This window comes from Panthera pardus, unplaced genomic scaffold (genome assembly GCF_024362965.1).
Source record: "Panthera pardus isolate Hobbes unplaced genomic scaffold, ASM2436296v1 HiC_scaffold_11, whole genome shotgun sequence".
Lineage (NCBI taxonomy): Eukaryota > Metazoa > Chordata > Mammalia > Carnivora > Felidae > Panthera > Panthera pardus.
The window spans coordinates 29,936,551-29,953,835 of NW_026526666.1; the positions used below are offsets into that span (position 1 = coordinate 29,936,551).

The 17,285-nt window shown below is 34.4% G+C and overlaps 1 protein-coding gene across 25 annotated transcripts in view; it reads left to right on the forward strand.

Annotated features, from left to right (window-relative positions):
• Nucleotides 1–17,285, forward strand: part of ZNF644 (zinc finger protein 644) — a 104,577-nt gene that overhangs the window by 72,767 nt on the left and 14,525 nt on the right. For 17 of the 25 annotated variants that reach the window (XM_019414110.2, XM_019414113.2, XM_019414112.2 and 14 more), the window contains 3 exons: nucleotides 8,016–11,053; nucleotides 11,236–11,841; nucleotides 13,756–13,878. The exons of 6 other annotated variants lie outside the window; for them this stretch is intronic. In XM_019414110.2, coding sequence (XP_019269655.2) covers nucleotides 8,016–11,053; nucleotides 11,236–11,841; nucleotides 13,756–13,878 — 3,767 coding nt within the window. The remainder of the gene's footprint in view (nucleotides 1–8,015; nucleotides 11,054–11,235; nucleotides 11,842–13,755; nucleotides 13,879–17,285) is intronic. 2 more of the 25 variants (XM_053892710.1, XM_053892707.1) reach the window with 1 other exon arrangement.

A 17,285-nucleotide genomic window follows, 5' to 3' on the forward strand; every position in this document is an offset into this window, starting at 1 on the left:
GTAGTAAGGTACCAGGTACCAGAATAAATTTCTGCTTGTAAGGATCTCCTGCTTCATTCAGTAGGAGCAGTATACAAACTCAGCATCATCATTCCATAAATGAAACAAGTTAATGGCAAGCATCATAAAGAATTAACACTTCATGAGTAATTACTAAATGCTAGGCCCTGTGCTATATGTTTTATGTTGTCTTATTTAATCCACACAATCCTCTTAGTAGGTTTCATACATATTTTATTGATGAAGCAACTGAAATTTAAGGAAAGTTGGAATAACTTTGCCCCCAGGTGGAAGGTGTGGAACCATTTTTCAAACCCAGGCATGTGTGCGACCAAAAAGTGATTATCTTGGCATAGCGCACTATAAAATTTAGCTAAAACCCTCGCTTTTCTGAGGCTTTTCTTATCCATGGTATTTTATAGGACCTTCTACTTCCTCTGAACTATAGAATGTATAATCCATATTACTCACTTGGGACATAATGTATTGCTCTTTATTGATAGCAGTTTTTTATACATATGTGTCCTGTATTTTAGGTAGAAATACAATTAAAAAAAAAAAACTACTAGCAATACCATTTTATTAATCTTAAGAATAATTAAAATTTTCCCTGAAATGATCTCAGTTTTAAATAGCTTTAGTCTCCTTTTATAAAACAATAGTATACTATTCATAACAATTTGGTTTTACAGATATTGGGTAAATTGTAAAGCATGTGTTCTATAAGTCTCTTATGGTTCAAAAGTGCTACTTTTAAATGACACTTGTTTGAATAGAGCTGTGTACATTTGATTATTAATAAGTATTTGCATTTTCTAAATATTACATAGTGTTTAACATTTTGGTGAAATTTTGTAATTATTTAAATTCACAACAGATAAATATCTTTGGTTTTATAAATGAAACTCCAGAATTGAATATTTAATAAGGAAAACTTGTTAAATCAGAAAAAAGTAGTGGCTGGTTTGTGATTTGCCATCACAAAAATATGTTCCTTTTTGTTGTTGTTGTTGTTTTTAAGACATTGGTGCAAGAGAGATGCATATTCCTGTGTAATTTGCTTCAAGGAGAGCAGATTTCTTGTATTTGAATTTTTATCTTCCTGAATGAAGATAATTGTAGAATAGTGATTACTTTGGAATATTTGTCTTAGGAGATAATTGTATTTGGGGGGCTGATTTTAGAGAAAGAAAAAAAGGTAAGTTGAGTAAATGATAGCAGTAAGAGAGTTCACATATAATGAAAATATTTTACAGAAAATATAACTGGTTTTGTTTCAGTTTTCTAGTTCTCAGTGAGTATCAAACTTATCCATCTAAATATATAGAAGTTTAAATTTATATACTAAAGTTTAAATGTACATAATACAGGTAAATGGTTAAGTACTTGTTACAGATTATTGTAGAATTACAGAATTTTTCTTTCTACAATCTGAGCCGCTTTCAATAAAATAATGAAATAATTTTCAGTGAAATAATTTGTTCTCTTGATGTCATAATGTTCAAGTTTATTTCTCATTAGACTATAGACAATTTCGTATTTTCAAAATATGACTAATAATATGACTACCAAATGAATTAATGGAATCTTTATAATAAGAGTTTTACTTTAACTATAAAATCTACCAAAGTTTTTTTTAATGTACATAGTTTTAGGGCGCCTGAGTGGCTTAGTTGGTTAAACGACCGACTTTGGCTCAGGTCATGATCTCACTGTTTGTGAGTTCTAGCCCTACGTCGGGCTTTGTGCTGACAGCTCGGAGCCTGGAGCCTGCTTCAGATTCTGTGTCTCCTTCTCTCTCTGCCTCTCCCCTGCTCACATTCTGTCTGTCTGTCTCTCTCTCAAAAATAAATAAACATTTTTAAAAATTAAAATAAACATACATACAATTCAGTATGTACAGTTTTGAATTTGAAAGAGCAAAATTGTGTGAGTATTAGAAGGAAACATTTATTATGTTTCACGCAGTCTTTTAAGGCCAGATTATCTCTTCAACTCTTGTAAGGAATTCCTTCAAAGCCCAGTTGTTTGCATTTGCTGTCCTGTCACTTACTTTGATGTGCGTATTCTACTGGACCTTGGTCCTGTGGAATTGTCATGTGTTTGGGGCAGAAGTTTTATCCACAGCACTTTGAACATTCTTATCTTTTGCTTGAACAAATTCCTAGCCTTTTCTGAAAACCATTAGGCAAGTAGACATTGATGCTGATTTTGTACTTAAAAACTTCCTTTGTCACATTTCTTTTTATCTCTTGCTGATTATTAAATGTGTAAGCACAGTAATTTCTTAATGGCAAAATTTCTTTGCTCTTCAGAATTATTTCAGCTCTCAACCAGTTCATTCCATATGCACATATAATATTTATATTACCACTTTAGGTGTTTTATTATCTATCTTCACTTCTAATACAATTGTGTTTTGTCTTCCTAGGACTTTTAACACTTGCACTTCTTTTGCATTTATTGGGCACGATGGGTTAATGTTTATAAAATAACTCAAAACTAAGCACAAAGGGTAAATTCATCATAGACTGAAGAACACTAGAAAAGCCAAAGTAAAATAACGATTAATGGCAGTTAATTGGTTGAGAGCAGAGTTGACACACTGCCTTTGGAGTGTGGAGCTGACACATTTATGTTCATGTTAATTATTGTGGTAAAAAATTTGGTCTGTTTGAAAAAATATATAAAGAGGTTATCACTCATTTTAATTTTTAAAAAAAAAAAACGTGAATTGTTCTTGTTGGAGCTATGTGCATATGCACATCATATATCCTTTCAAAGCTGTGATGGTCACTCTTACCTTGTTCTCACTATATGAACATGTAAACAATGCAACAAGCAGTCATTCCGTAGCTGAGTAGGATTTAGCATTCTCGTTTGGTTGCAACTGTAATTTATTGCGTTGCCTCTTCTGTTACAAACTCTTCATTAGGAAATTAGCCTTTGATTAGTGAATATCCATTTGTTTTTCTGCTGTTGGTTTTCATTATTTTATAATTTTGCCATGTTGTTAAAGTTAGGCCTTTATAACTTCCCCACCACCTTTTGTCCTTCTTGTAGTTACCTGCCTCTTGAGGTAGGTTAGATTATGTTTACTATTTAGTATATCCGGCAGTAAGAATCACTTTGTGTTATTAGGTGTTTATGATCTTACTATTTGTAACATCTTCCTATTAAATAATGAGGATCATATATGGCATCAGGAATAAAACTACTGGACAAGTTCAATATAATTTTATGGTAGGTGGTAAAATCACATATAGATCTTGGTTTGTAATGACAGTAATGACAGGGCCACATGCTGCTGGAAGAAAGCATTATGTGCCGAATGTATTTTATTCTTGTTTTATTTTTCTGCTCATTATTTATGTATTTTCTGTTGGTTTGAACTCATTGAAAATTTTTGAGGGGGATATTACCCATACAAAAAACCTTTGTATGTAGTTTTCATGATGCAGATAGCTCTTTGGCCTGTGTGTTAGTCATTTAGTGCCATATTTTCATTGTTCAGGAATCAGCTTATCAACATATTACAAGTTAACTAAAGGATTATTTCTTTTCTTTTTTAATTTTTTTAAATGTTTGTTTGTGTTTGAGAGGGATCAAGAGTGCACGCAAGGGAAGAGTAGAGAGAGAGGGAGGCAGAATCCAAAATAGGCTCCAGGCTCTGGAGTTGTCAGCACAGAGCCTGACGAGGGGCTCAGACTCAGGAGCTGTGAGAACATGACCTGAGCCAAAGTCAGATGCTTAACCAACTGAGCCACCCAGGAGCCCCAACCAAAGGATTATTTGAAGTAATTTTTGATTTAGAGTATCTTTTTTAAATTAAAGTCCCAGTAGTATAATTTTCACTCCCATTTTTAGCTCATTATTTCAAATAACATTAAATGTTAATAATATAATAACCAAGCATTTAACATATAGAGTAGATGTCAGAGAGGATGTTAGAAAACATCTTATCCAATCTCCAGTGCCATAGTTCCTTCTACTGTGTTCTTGACAATAGTCCAACCTGCTGAGCCATTCAGTTCACTGTTGTGTGAGACAACCCTTTGCATTGTTGAGTGGTTCCTGTTTTTAGTTTTTTCTTAATCTTGAGTTGAAATCCATATCTTTATAATTCAAACATACCTTCTTTTATATGGCATGCCTTCAAACATTAGAAGACTATTAATTGTATTGACTAATTATTAGACTAAGCATACCAAATTTTCTCTTTATTTCATTACATGGTGTGCTGGATACCCTTATGAATTTCTGTATTTTTTTAGTGTTTCCTCTCAGTGACATCCAGAGTAGGATACTACTGGGGTGGTATGGTTATACAGTATACTCTGTCTTCACTTGCATTGTATACTAGGTGAGGCTTGGGTATATATATATATATGTTTGAACATTGTGTACGGTATATATAGACTTAACTATCACAGTAATTGTAGATGTAGTATTTCAGTTAATTAAGATTTGTTTTTGCAATTAGAATGACAGTTGTGAATGTTTTTTTCTTCTTGACCCAATCTCCTATATGACTAACTGAAGTTGTCATGTATTCTCAAGGATAATTTAAATGAACATGGGGTTTGTGAAAATCTGACAGATCTTAACTATAACTCAGCTAGTGGGCAACATTATAATTTATTTATAGCTGTGTAATATAGCTATTAATGAGCTAATGTAGAATGAGGGCAAATTGTATTATATCTTTGTATGAAATTATACTACATGACAAAGGTTGGTATTATGTAATAAGTACCCACAAAGTATTAACCTATTTGCAATAAATACGATTAATAATGTACATAAAAGAATGAAATTAAGCTAATTTTATCAAAAATTATTCATGAACAGAAAGTGGACAGCATAGATTTGATGACAGGAAGGTTGTATCTAATCTGAATTACTGAGTGACCTAGGAAGCTTGCTTAGAGGGATTACAGAATAATTATGTTAATATGCAATTATCACCTCATTTCTTCTGTAGTAACCTCAAGATGTAGTGTAGTGAGGGTGTTATAGCAAGTGCTGATAGTTTGCAAAAATACTGATGTTTGAAATTTCTAAGACAATAAGTCTAGCTTGAGGCATAAAAGTGATGATCTGTCATCTTGAAGACAGATCTGACCTTTGTACTGTTTTTTTTTTTTTAATGCTCACAGTGTATAACTACAGGCAGTTATAGCTGTAGAACTCATTATGATTTTCTAGAAACCGAAATATGTTTTATGTAGATTTAAAGTTCCATTTGCAGCTTTTTATAAGTGTGTGAATTTTTTTCAAGAACATTTTAAAAGTCATTTAAAAGAAAAATTCTGTGGTTATATGATGACATGGAGGAGGACATACTAATAGAGTCTAAGCATTTTATTAAAATATCCTATTTGATAATAGCAAATTCACTGAAATTTGAGGAGTCCAAACAATATAACATTAGTTTGATTATTTTAATTTATTAGCTTCCCTTTTTTGAACTTTATGAATGATGTCTACCTTCAAATGTGTCCCCTACTTAGTTACATTAAATAAACTGGTGTTGATGGCTCTGTTACATATATTTGACTATATAAAGATAGTTGGAAGAACTTTGAAACAGTGTGAAATTAGGTTATTGGTCAAATGGTTTCTTGCCTAGATGCCACATAACCATCCGTGAATGTAGGGAAATAAATTTTGGTGTCAAAATTCTAGATCCATTATTCACTGTAACAGATTTTGATGATTCAGTGTTCTGCATTATATCTCAATGCAACAGCTATGATTTTAGAATACTGTTAAGAAAAAATGTACTTGGAACATGTTTTGGTTAAGATATATTCTAAAATTAAACCAGGAAAATTTTTTTATTATTGCTAAAATACTAGCTTACTGAAACAGTTTCTTATAGCGTATTTTTAAACTGATGGAGTAGATTTTTTAATATCAATGTGCTAAAAAGAAATTTTCTGAAAAATGAACAACCTCTGTTTTTGAGTAGAGAGATCATTAATTTGGGGACAAGTTAGGCATATTTCTTTAGGTGTGAAGGAAAACTTTGTTAAAGACTTCATTTTATATTTTAACAATATCTAATCTAATCTTTTGTTTTTTTCCTTCTGCTAGATGTGTTTAGAGATAGAGGATATATCACATACATATATTCTTCCTGTGTTTTTGTGGCAAAACAGTTTGGTATCTTTAGAATGTGAACTTATGGAAGACTCATATTAAGGCCATTCTGGTAATGAGAATGCAGTCTCCAAGCAGACATGATATTCTCATAGTTTGTCACCCTGCTGTTCAGGGGGTACCAATGAAGTTGCTTTAAATGGGAAGCGTCTGTTCCATCTCTGAACCTCTAACACCAGAACAGATGGGTGGAACATGGAACATAGAAGGTTGTACCTCTGAGGTGGTAACAGTGAAGCCACTCATTAACACTGAATTTACCACTTCGTTAGCAACATTGCTTCCTGTTGAGAAAAGCTAATACAGGCTTTCAGATTGACTGAGCATATATTTGTCTACCCCTGTGATTATAATAAGTAGGAACACTAAGTGTCTTTCAGGCTACTTTTTTAAAAATTCTGTTGTCCATTTCAGATTTATGAGACTGTTCCTATTTGGACATTTTACCTTTTTATGTAGTTTAATGAGAAATGTCAGGAATGGGTAATAGTATAGCATCAAGATTTGCTTTTCTTTTCATTGACATTTACACACTCTTCCCTAACACATGTTTATGTGCTGCCCATTTTTAACTTCTGTGTATGTGATGTAGAGACTCCTGCTGGGTGCTGCATTAGCACCATTTTGGGGTGATAGCATTGAATATGATCTTATTGGAAGTCTATTTTTATTGCTGTGGATGTCTGCCAATCTCAGAACAGAATTCTGAGACCTATGAGGGGCAGAAAAATTGTTGGTATACATAATAATGCCAAAGAAAAGATATTTGCAGTATTATTTATAATATTTGTTGTATTAAAGAACACATCTTGTGGAAAGAATAAGCTCGTTATAAGCGCTTGTTCTCAGTTGTGAAATACGAAAGTAATTAGAAATAATTCTTTTATTCTTTAACTAGACTTAATGTTTTACAGCACATGTAGTTGGTACCATAAGAGATTAGAAATAATGAACTGTATTGAAAATGTTTTAATTTCTAAATATCAGATTAAATTCATGCTGTCTTAAAATAGTATTATTACTTGTTATTCAAGTAATATACAAGTACAAATTTAAGTACTATGAAGGAGAAGAAGAGAGCAGAAACCTAGCATGTCTTGTTTGCGGTTTTCCGAATAATAGAGCAGTTCCTGGCAAATGGTAAGGGCTCAATAAATATTTGGAGAATGAATAAACTGTACTTACTACCATGTGCAAAAGGAAAAGAAATAATGGAATTTTATGCCAGTACTTCAGATAGTTCATACCTAGGGTTGCCAAATTTCAGATTCTTTAAATTGTACTTGACGATTATTGGATATTTTGAAGGCCTTGCTATAATTGCTGAGTCAAGAAGTCAGAACCATGATGGAATTTGCATTAGTTGAATGGGGTATCTAAGTTTCATGGGAGGAAAATTGTCTCCTCTTACACACTTTTGCTTTGATTTTACAGCTATGTTTTTATTCACTCAACATGTTAGTCCTTTATTCACCAAATACTGCCTGAGCACCTTTGCCAAGCACTGTGCTAGGTTCTAAAGATATGAAGGTGACTAGGTATAGTCCCTGCCCTCAAAGAGTTTACATTCTTCCAGGGAGACAGGTAGTTCCAGTATAATGTGCCCATTTCTAATATTGCTGCTCTCTAGATGTTTTGTATATATTCAATATTGGTTGTTGTTGCTTAGCACAAAGAAAAAAAATAACCTAACCTTTTTTAAAGTTTTTCTTCATTCTTGGAAAATTATTAGGACCTCCACATAAAAAGAATGGAATTATGCTAATAAAAATGTGTACTTTGAACTCTCCATACATTCTACTAGAATTTTTTTTCATGCAAATCTAAATTTTTTTTCTTCCATTTTCTAGACTAAATGTGTTAAATGGGCTTGCCAACAATATGGATGATTTGAAGATAAACACCGATATTACTGGTGCTAAAGAAGAACTCCTAGATAACAACAGTTTTATCTCAGACAAAGAGAGTGGAGTTCATAAACCAAAAGATTGTCAGACATCATTTCAGAAAAATAATACACTCACTCTGCCTGAAGAACTGTCAAAGGACAAATCTGAAAAAGCCTTAAGTGGAGGCCAGTCTACTCTATTTATACATGCTGGTGCTCCTACTGTTTCTAGTGAAAACTTTATCTTGCCTAAAGGAGCTGCTGTTAATGGACCAGTTTCACACTCCTCCTTAGCTAAGACTTCCAGTATGAATAAAGGCAGTGTTTCATTAACCACTGGACAACCTGTGGATCAGCCAACAACAGAATCTTGTTCAGCTTTGAAGGTGGCACCTGATCTTCAGCTATCTACACCACAGAAAGTAAATCAACACCAAGTTTTATTTTTGTTATCAGATGTAGCACATGCTAAGAATCCAACCCATTCCATTAAAAAACTACCTACCTCTGCTTCCGTTGGTTGTGACATTCAGAATTCAGTAGGGAGTAGTATAAAGTCAGATAGCACTTTAATAAACCAAGTAGAGGTGGGTGAGGATAGTGATGATTTATTGGTAAAAGATGATTGTGTCGATACATTAACAGGAATCTCCTCAGGTACAGATGAATTTAGGTCAGAAAATGAGACAAACTGGGATCCCCAAAAAGAGTTCATTCAGTTTCTTATGACTAATGAAGACACAGCGGATAAAGCTCCAGTTCACTCCAAAGTAGGTCTAGAAAAAAAGAGAAAGCGGAAAATGGATGTAAGCAAGATAACTCGTTACACTGAAGATTGCTTTAGTGATTCAAATTGTGTACCCAATAAGTCAAAAATGCTAGAAGTAGACTTTCTAGAACAGAATGAAGAACTACAAGCAATAGACTCACAGAAATATGCATTATCAAAAGTGAAGCCTGAATCAACTGATGAAGACTTGGAATCTGTGGATGCTTTTCAGCATCTAATTTATAACCCAGATAAGTGTGGCGAAGACAGTTCACCCGTTCATACTAGCACTTTTCTTTCTAATACCTTAAAAAAGAAATGTGAAGAAAGTGATTCCGAGTCACCTGCTACTTTCAGCACCGAAGAGCCATCATTTTACCCCTGTACAAAGTGCAATGTGAATTTTAGGGAGAAGAAGCACCTCCACAGGCATATGATGTATCATTTAGATGGGAATAGCCACTTTCGTCATCTTAACGTCCCAAGGCCATATGCTTGTAGAGAATGTGGACGGACATTTCGAGATCGTAACTCACTTCTAAAGCATATGATTATTCACCAAGAAAGAAGACAGAAGCTGATGGAGGAAATTCGCGAATTGAAAGAACTTCAGGATGAAGGAAGAAGTGCACGATTACAGTGCCCTCAGTGTGTGTTTGGTACCAATTGCCCTAAAACATTTGTGCAGCATGCTAAAACCCATGAAAAAGATAAAAGGTACTACTGCTGTGAAGAGTGTAACTTCATGGCAGTGACAGAAAATGAATTAGAATGCCATCGAGGCATTGCCCATGGAGCGGTGGTAAAATGCCCTATTGTCAGTTCTGATATAGCCCAGAGAAAAACGCAAAAAAAGACTTTCATGAAAGACTCTGTTATAGGATCATCCAAAAAATCAGCTACCTACATATGTAAGATGTGTCCTTTTACGACTTCAGCCAGAAGTATTTTAAAAAAACACATGGAGTACTTGCATTCATCATCATGTGTTGATTCATATGGTAGTCCACTTGGACTTGATAAAAGAAAAAGTGACATTCTTGAAGAACCTATAGATATTGATAGCACTAAACCATTAATTAAACAACAGTCAACCACATTTCCAAAGAACTCTGCTTTAAAACAAGATGTAAAGCGAACATTTGGATCATCCTCACAATCAAGTAATTTTTCCAAATTCCATAAGCGTCCACACAGAGTACAAAAAGCTCGAAAAAGCATTGCCCAGTCAGGTGTAAATGTGTGCAATCAAAACAATTCTCACAAGACTGTTATGATTAAAAGCAGCACTGACCAAAAACCTAAGTATTTCCATCAAGCAGCAAAAGAAAAATCTAATGCCAAGGCGAATAGCAACTATTTATATAGACACAAATATGAAAACTACAGAATGATCAAAAAATCAGGTGAATCATATCCTCTACATTTCAAAAAAGAAGAAGCCAGTTCACTAAACTCTTTACATCTGTTCTCATCATCAAGTAATTCTCACAACAATAGTTTTATTTCAGACCCTCAAAACTCTGACACGAAAAGGCCAGAAAGCTTCAGAGAACACAGGCGTGTAGCTGTAAAGAGAGTAGTTAAGGAATCCAAGAAGGAAAGTTCTGTTGGAGGAGAAGACTTGGATAGCTATCCAGATTTCTTGCATAAAATGACTGTTGTTGTTTTGCAAAAACTTAATTCTGCTGAAAAGAAAGATAGCTATGAAACAGAAGATGAAAGTTCCTGGGATAATGTTGAGCTAGGTGACTACACTACACAGGCCATAGAAGATGAAACCTATAATGATATTAATCAAGAACATGTAAACTTATTCCCGCTTTTTAAAAGCAAGGTAGAAGGTCAAGAGCCTGGAGAAAATGCTACCCTTAGTTATGACCAAAATGATGGCTTTTATTTTGAATACTATGAAGATGCTGGAACTAATAACTTTTTGCATGAGATACATGATCCTCAGCATTTAGAAAACGCAGAAACTTCATTGTCAAAGCATAGTTCTGTTTTTCACTGGACTGATCTGTCTCTTGAGAAGAAATCATGTCCTTACTGCCCAGCAACATTTGAAACAGGTGTTGGGTTATCAAATCATGTTCGAGGACATCTTCACAGAGCTGGATTAAGCTATGAAGCCCGTCATGTTGTATCACCGGAACAAATAGCCACAAGCGACAAAATGCAACATTTCAAAAGAACTGGCACAGGGACACCTGTTAAGCGAGTTAGAAAAGGTAAGTTTCCACGTGGATAATTTGGGTTACTATGTCTATTCAGATTGAAAGAATTTGAAGGTTTTGTTCAAATTTGGTCTTTATTAGAATAAAGAAAAAATTTTATTTTTCAGAGTTAATTGGCTTTAAGATGATCACTTTACAAAAAATTCTGATGTTACTCTTAAAAAATTTTTTTTTAGCTATAGAGAAGTCTGAAACCACTTCTGAACACACTTGTCAGCTCTGTGGTGGTTGGTTTGATACTAAAATTGGATTATCGAATCATGTTAGAGGCCATCTGAAAAGACTTGGAAAGACCAAATGGGATGCTCATAAATCTCCAATCTGTGTTTTGAATGAAATGATGCAAAATGAAGAAAAATATGAAAAAATCTTAAAAGCATTGAACAGTCGTCGTATTATTCCCAGACCATTTGTAGCTCAAAAACTTGCATCAAGTGATGACTTTCTATCTCAAAATGTTATACCTCTTGAAGCATACCGTAATGGCCTAAAGACTGAAGCTTTATCAGTGTCTGCGTCAGAAGAGGAAGGGCTGAGTTTCTTAAATGAATATGATGAAACAAAACCAGAACTGCCCAGTGGAAAAAAGAATCAGTCTCTTACACTGATAGAACTGCTTAAAAATAAAAGGATGGGAGAAGAAAGGAATTCTGCTATTTCTCCTCAAAAAATTCATAATCAAACTGCAAGAAAGAGATTTGTTCAGAAGTGTGTTCTTCCATTAAGTGAAGACAGCCCGTTGATGTATCAGCCACAAAGAATGGACTTGACTATGCACTCAGGTAAGAGGATGTTTATGACTATTGTGTATAATTTAAACAGTTTAATTATGCTTACTTTTATGGAATATTTGTAGGAAATACTTCTTAGAATGTTTTTACTTAAGCTGCTTTTTTTGCAGAGCAGAGATTGGTTATACTGTCATTTCTATATAAATCATCAGTTGATGCTCATCAGCACTGAATTCTCTGTGCCTCATTTCTTGGTCAGAATGTAAGGTGAGAACAAAAAACAAAAAAAAAAACCCAAAAAGCTGATCTGTAAAAATAAAATCTGCTATGGCTGGGGAATGGTCCTATGGATGGGAGGTTGACGTTGTTCAGAAGCATAGCATTACTGGAATGGCAAACCTGTTCTCTATTTGCCAGTGCTCCAAGATGATAATGGTCTCAAGATTTAGCTATTGGTTTTCCTTCTGCTTAGGTCAAACAAACAAACAAAAATAGGCTCTTTAAACTGAATGGATTGGTGTCTGTTGTGTGTTGTGATTAACCCAAAGAAACTTCTCCTTCTCCAGTTCCTCGTTGTATTGTGGGATAGTTCGGTTTTGGAGAACTGTTGTGAGTATAAAATATTTGTTTGGGGTTTTGCAGCGGTGGTCTAATGGAACAGAACAGATGTTGAGGTTAGTGCTTGTGCACCAATAGTTTTTCCTTTTCAAAAGAACAGTTTGTATTGGCAAATGATGTAGCAGATGAAATAGCCTAACTATATTTGTTATTGCTAAGTCTGGTTTATACTTTTAGATTAGAAAAATTTTAAGTGTCTTTGTCGGTTTCTTTTGGAGGTTAAGAATGTCGATGATTGATTAACTTTGTGGTCCAGCCCTGAGTTGAACGTGTCTGAGGTAAAAGTAACTGGTCAGTGGGTTAATAATGAATACAATTACTATAATGTTGATTTGTTTACTTGGGACAGCCCAGATATTTGTTTGCAGTTTTGATTTAAGGAAAGATTACCTTGTGTTGTAAGTGGTCTAAAAAATTGTCCTGTATGAATTTCTGGTTAATACGGTTCTTTTGTACGAAGAGAGTCTTTCAAAGTCAAATTTTGAACATTTTTCAGAAGAAGAAAATGTAAGAAAGGTGTGTCAGCTGTGTTGACTGAGGTGTAGTACACTTGAGAGATGGAAACCGTATTTGTGGCTATCATAGCTCGTGTTGAAGAAACCAACTGAAACGAGTTGGGGGAGTGAGAATTGTCTTAGAAGTTAGGAGTTTCTTATTGTTTTCAACATGTTTTCTTTCCTGTGATGATTAAGATGTTAGCTTGTTGATCATTTATTTAGCACAAAGATTTTAGCAAAAAACTTCAAATCATTAACTTTCATTATTGATTGCGCATTCAGAGTAATGAACATAAAATGCCCTGAATAAAATGTTGTGTCTAACAGCTGCTCAGTGGTGTGTTTTACCACCTTTTCTCCCAGCCTTCATCAGAAAGCCTAATTTAGTATTGAGCCTTTTACGGTTTTGTGGGTAAAACACTTTAATTACCACTTTGTCAACTAGACTTTTTAATTCTTTGTATTGGTAAGTTGCAAGCTTTGAAACTTCTCAACTGAACAGTGCTCTTCAAATCACAGGATTGTATTTTAGGTTTAGGAAATGATCTGCGTAACACAGAAATCTGCAAGAAAGTGATAATAGGTGTTAAATCCAGAGGAGCTTAGAGGTTCAAGGCACTCCTCTTCCACCTTTCCAAAGAGCATGGGTTGGCTCTAAATACTAACTACAAACTAATAACATTTAACTTAACCCCCCCCCCCCCGCCCCCCGCTCCTTATTTTAAGTTAAGCTAATTCAATGAACGTTTTTTAAACCATCTTTATTGTGGTACTTTTCTTCACGCTTTTAGCTAAGAAAATTTCACTTTTTGAAGTGAGAACTGGATTATAGTTTTCTTTTGAATGATAGGTATGCCTGTGAAGCTTAGAACATGTGTGCATTGCAATACGACGTTTACAAGTGCTGTTAGCCTGTCCAACCACTTACGCGCTTATGCACGAAAGAAGAGTGCTGGACTTTTGACTGGTACAGGTATGTTTGAACAGATAACACAGCAAGTCTGCTTGATTCAGTACACTTTTTTTCCCACCAGACTGGTGCTAATTCAGATGATATTTATAGCTTTCTTTGGTAAGCACAGTTGAGTCTGAATATACATTAAATTTCAGCAACTTGTAAACTGTTAGATATCATTTTAAGCAAGTTCTTCTTTTTCATTTGGCTTCTATTGACTTGATTTGGGAAAAATAAATAAATAACCCAATAGAAGTGTGGGACTTTTGAGTCTGCCTAATTCCCATTGATTTTTAAATTACACTATTTTTTGATTTTTAAATTTATTTTTGTGAGTAGATTCCAGTAAGGCAACCTCTCTTTAGTAAAAAGGATTGTAGTTCTAGCCTAACGAAATGCTTTATTAGGAAAGAAAATTATTGTGAAATTTCAAATATGTACCTTAAAACTAAGCAAAACTAAGGAGTTTTCATTAGTCTGTAGATGACATCTTTAAAGGGATAAGCCTTAAAAATGGCCCATGTTGACAACTGAATAGATTTTTCTTTTAATACTCCTAAACTATGTTTAGGATTAATAAATACAGCCAACACATAAATCTCAACATGCACATTTCTGTGTTATTTTTGGTTGGTTAGCCCAGCCTTGCAGATACTCTTCATATTGCCAGCCTGTGAAAAATTGTATTAGCTTACTCATATGTAATACTGCTTCTTACCCTACAAAAAGCCTTGCTCTTTTCATTTGTAGCCTTTCAAGCTACCCTGCTTTAGCAAATCCCATTTCTCTCATGTCTTAAAATACACTCTTTTCTAAATATATCTACATAAATCCTTTTGCCTAAAACTCTCCTTCCAGTCTTTTTATTTCTCTTGCTCTTTTAGATCACTGCCTTCTGCTTCCTTCTAGTTGCTGTTTTCCCAACTTTTTTGTTCTTCCTCATGTCTTCCCTTGGCTTACATCCAATATGTTCTTGCTACCAAAGAAACACTTGTATTCATACTAATGTCTTTCTTCTGCTTCTTTGCTTTATCCTTTGACTTGATATACAAATGACCAGGGATGACTGTTGACTGCATTAAAAGAATAGAGTGAGTTTTACTTTACTGGATTAGTAACCTCCTACTGTGAGGTTTTAGGTTTTATAATATTACTCCTACCTTCATCAGGCTTGAAAGGGGATTGCAGACATTAGAGGCAGGGAGGCAGTGAAAATAAAAGACTGTAGAAACAGAACTTCACAGTTATTGCTACCACAGTCACTGACTTTCACTGTACACTTACTATGTGTCAGGCTCTGTGCTGTGCAGCCGAATTGCGTAACATTTAACCTTCACACCGCCATATGAGTTGTAGGTGCAATAATTCTCTCAGTTTTACAGAACACTAGGTCTTAGACAAGTCAAGACTTAAGGTTAAGTTACCCAGATTTATGTAGTTATTAATAGCAGAGTGGGAAAATCAAGGATTTCTTATCCTAGACTTTTGTTTTTAATCACGATGGTCTGCCACATACAGAACAAAAGCAGTTGAAAATCCTAAAAGAGGTTAGGTTTAAAGTGGGGAGCATTCTGGTGAAGACTGAATAAATGAGTCTTACAAAGAGCAAGGACCCAAGAAACAGGCCTGGATTAGATTTTCGAGGACTTTAAAAAATATTTCAGTCTGACAATTCAGACAGATAATTGCAAATATTCAGTGAGGCGCATCTCTCCAGTACAGGTTTTGTAGACCATTAAAAAATGCTTTTATTCCGTCTGAAAATCTTTTAAAACATAGTATTAATTCTTTATAAATAACTGATTGTAGCCCTCCACTGACCAGGGGTGCATTCTAATGAACACTTTATTGTCTAAACAATTTCATTATTAAAGAAAAAGTTAATATAGGATGAATGGGGATAGATTTCTTTGGTCATCAAGAAAAAAAGAGAACATTACTTTTTAAATATCATTAAATACTAACCAAAATGTCAGAAGAGTTAGAAAATAAAAGGTGTGTGTTTGGCAGTCCTAAGGCAAAGAGAAGGGAAATTAAAAGCTGAAGAAAGTCTTAGGGTGGTATTTTCCACAGCACATAACCACTTTTAACAAAAATAAAAAACTCATGCACCTTTTCTTAGAAATTCTGAAACATCCCCCCTCATTTTTGAAAGCTTCTTGACCAGTAGAGCTACACAGAAGATGTCTTTGCTGCTTGCTCATGCCAACTGCAAAGTTTTTTTTAATAAGCTTTCTTATTTTTTGTTTTCCAAATGAAACATTCTGTATTATATTTATAAAGTCCACATGCCTGTTTTCTTCCTCTGTATCAGTTGCAGTGGTGTAAGTCAGTGGTCCCAACCTGTAGTTTCCGGAGGGTTCCACCAGGTTATTGTAAGAGATTCATCAGTTCATATGAGTAACAAGCATTATTTCTCAAAAATAGGTAAATGTTGTTTTGATGAAAAAAGTACAGAATCATTTGAAAAAATCTTTACCTTAATCTAAGTATATCACAAGACTGAAGCAATGTAAAAGGAAAATAGGTAGGACTAAAGCCTCCATAAGAATGTCTGGGACCCATGTTCTTAATTCAAGTAGTCTTCATTCATGTGGATTTTATTTATGTGACCTACTCTTGAAGAAAAAGCTTAGGTATCCCTACAGTATGCTAAAGGCCGGCTTGGTTATGATAAACCCCAAATAAACCCCAAAGCTTCCTTAGAAGACACCGGCTCCTGGCCTCTTCTGTGGGAACTAGTGGTCTTTGGAGGGAGAGAAATATTCTAGCTAGCCTGAATAGACCCAAAAGAATGCTTCTCTACTTCCCCAAATAGCTGTCTTATGAAAGCTGTGGACCCCATCCCAGAAACATGCACTTATTTCATCCACAGATAAAAAGTTTTCTATATATTTCTGTATTTAGGTATATCCCCTAAAGGTTATCATCTGTGGACACTTCCTCTAGCAGAAAGCTGAGAAAGGGGAGATGACAAAATAAAAATGAAGCAGACAGAACTGGGAATCAGGAAATGTAAGAAATCTAAGCCCTAAGAGTTAGAAAATGCTTAATATGCCAGAACTGTGTAACACCAAAACTAATGTATTTGGTCACAAACATAAATTAAAATACAACATGCTTCCTAACTTTAGTAAAAGGAAATGATGAATAATAAAGTAGGAAAGCTTGGAATTAAAGACATAGAAGGGTAGCCATACCTGGGACAGAGTTCAGTTGACAAAAAAGAATAAACTTCACAGATTAAAATTTTGCCCAGAACTGACCCAGTTTGTCATCCATTGGGCAGGTTCCAGTAATTGTTTAATAATTTCCATGTGCCTTCCATGGTAGATGCTCATTTATGAAACTTTTTTTTTTTTTACCTTTTTTAAAATGAATTTTTGTCTAAAGAGGCTAGTGCCAAAGGGTTTACTTTATATTCT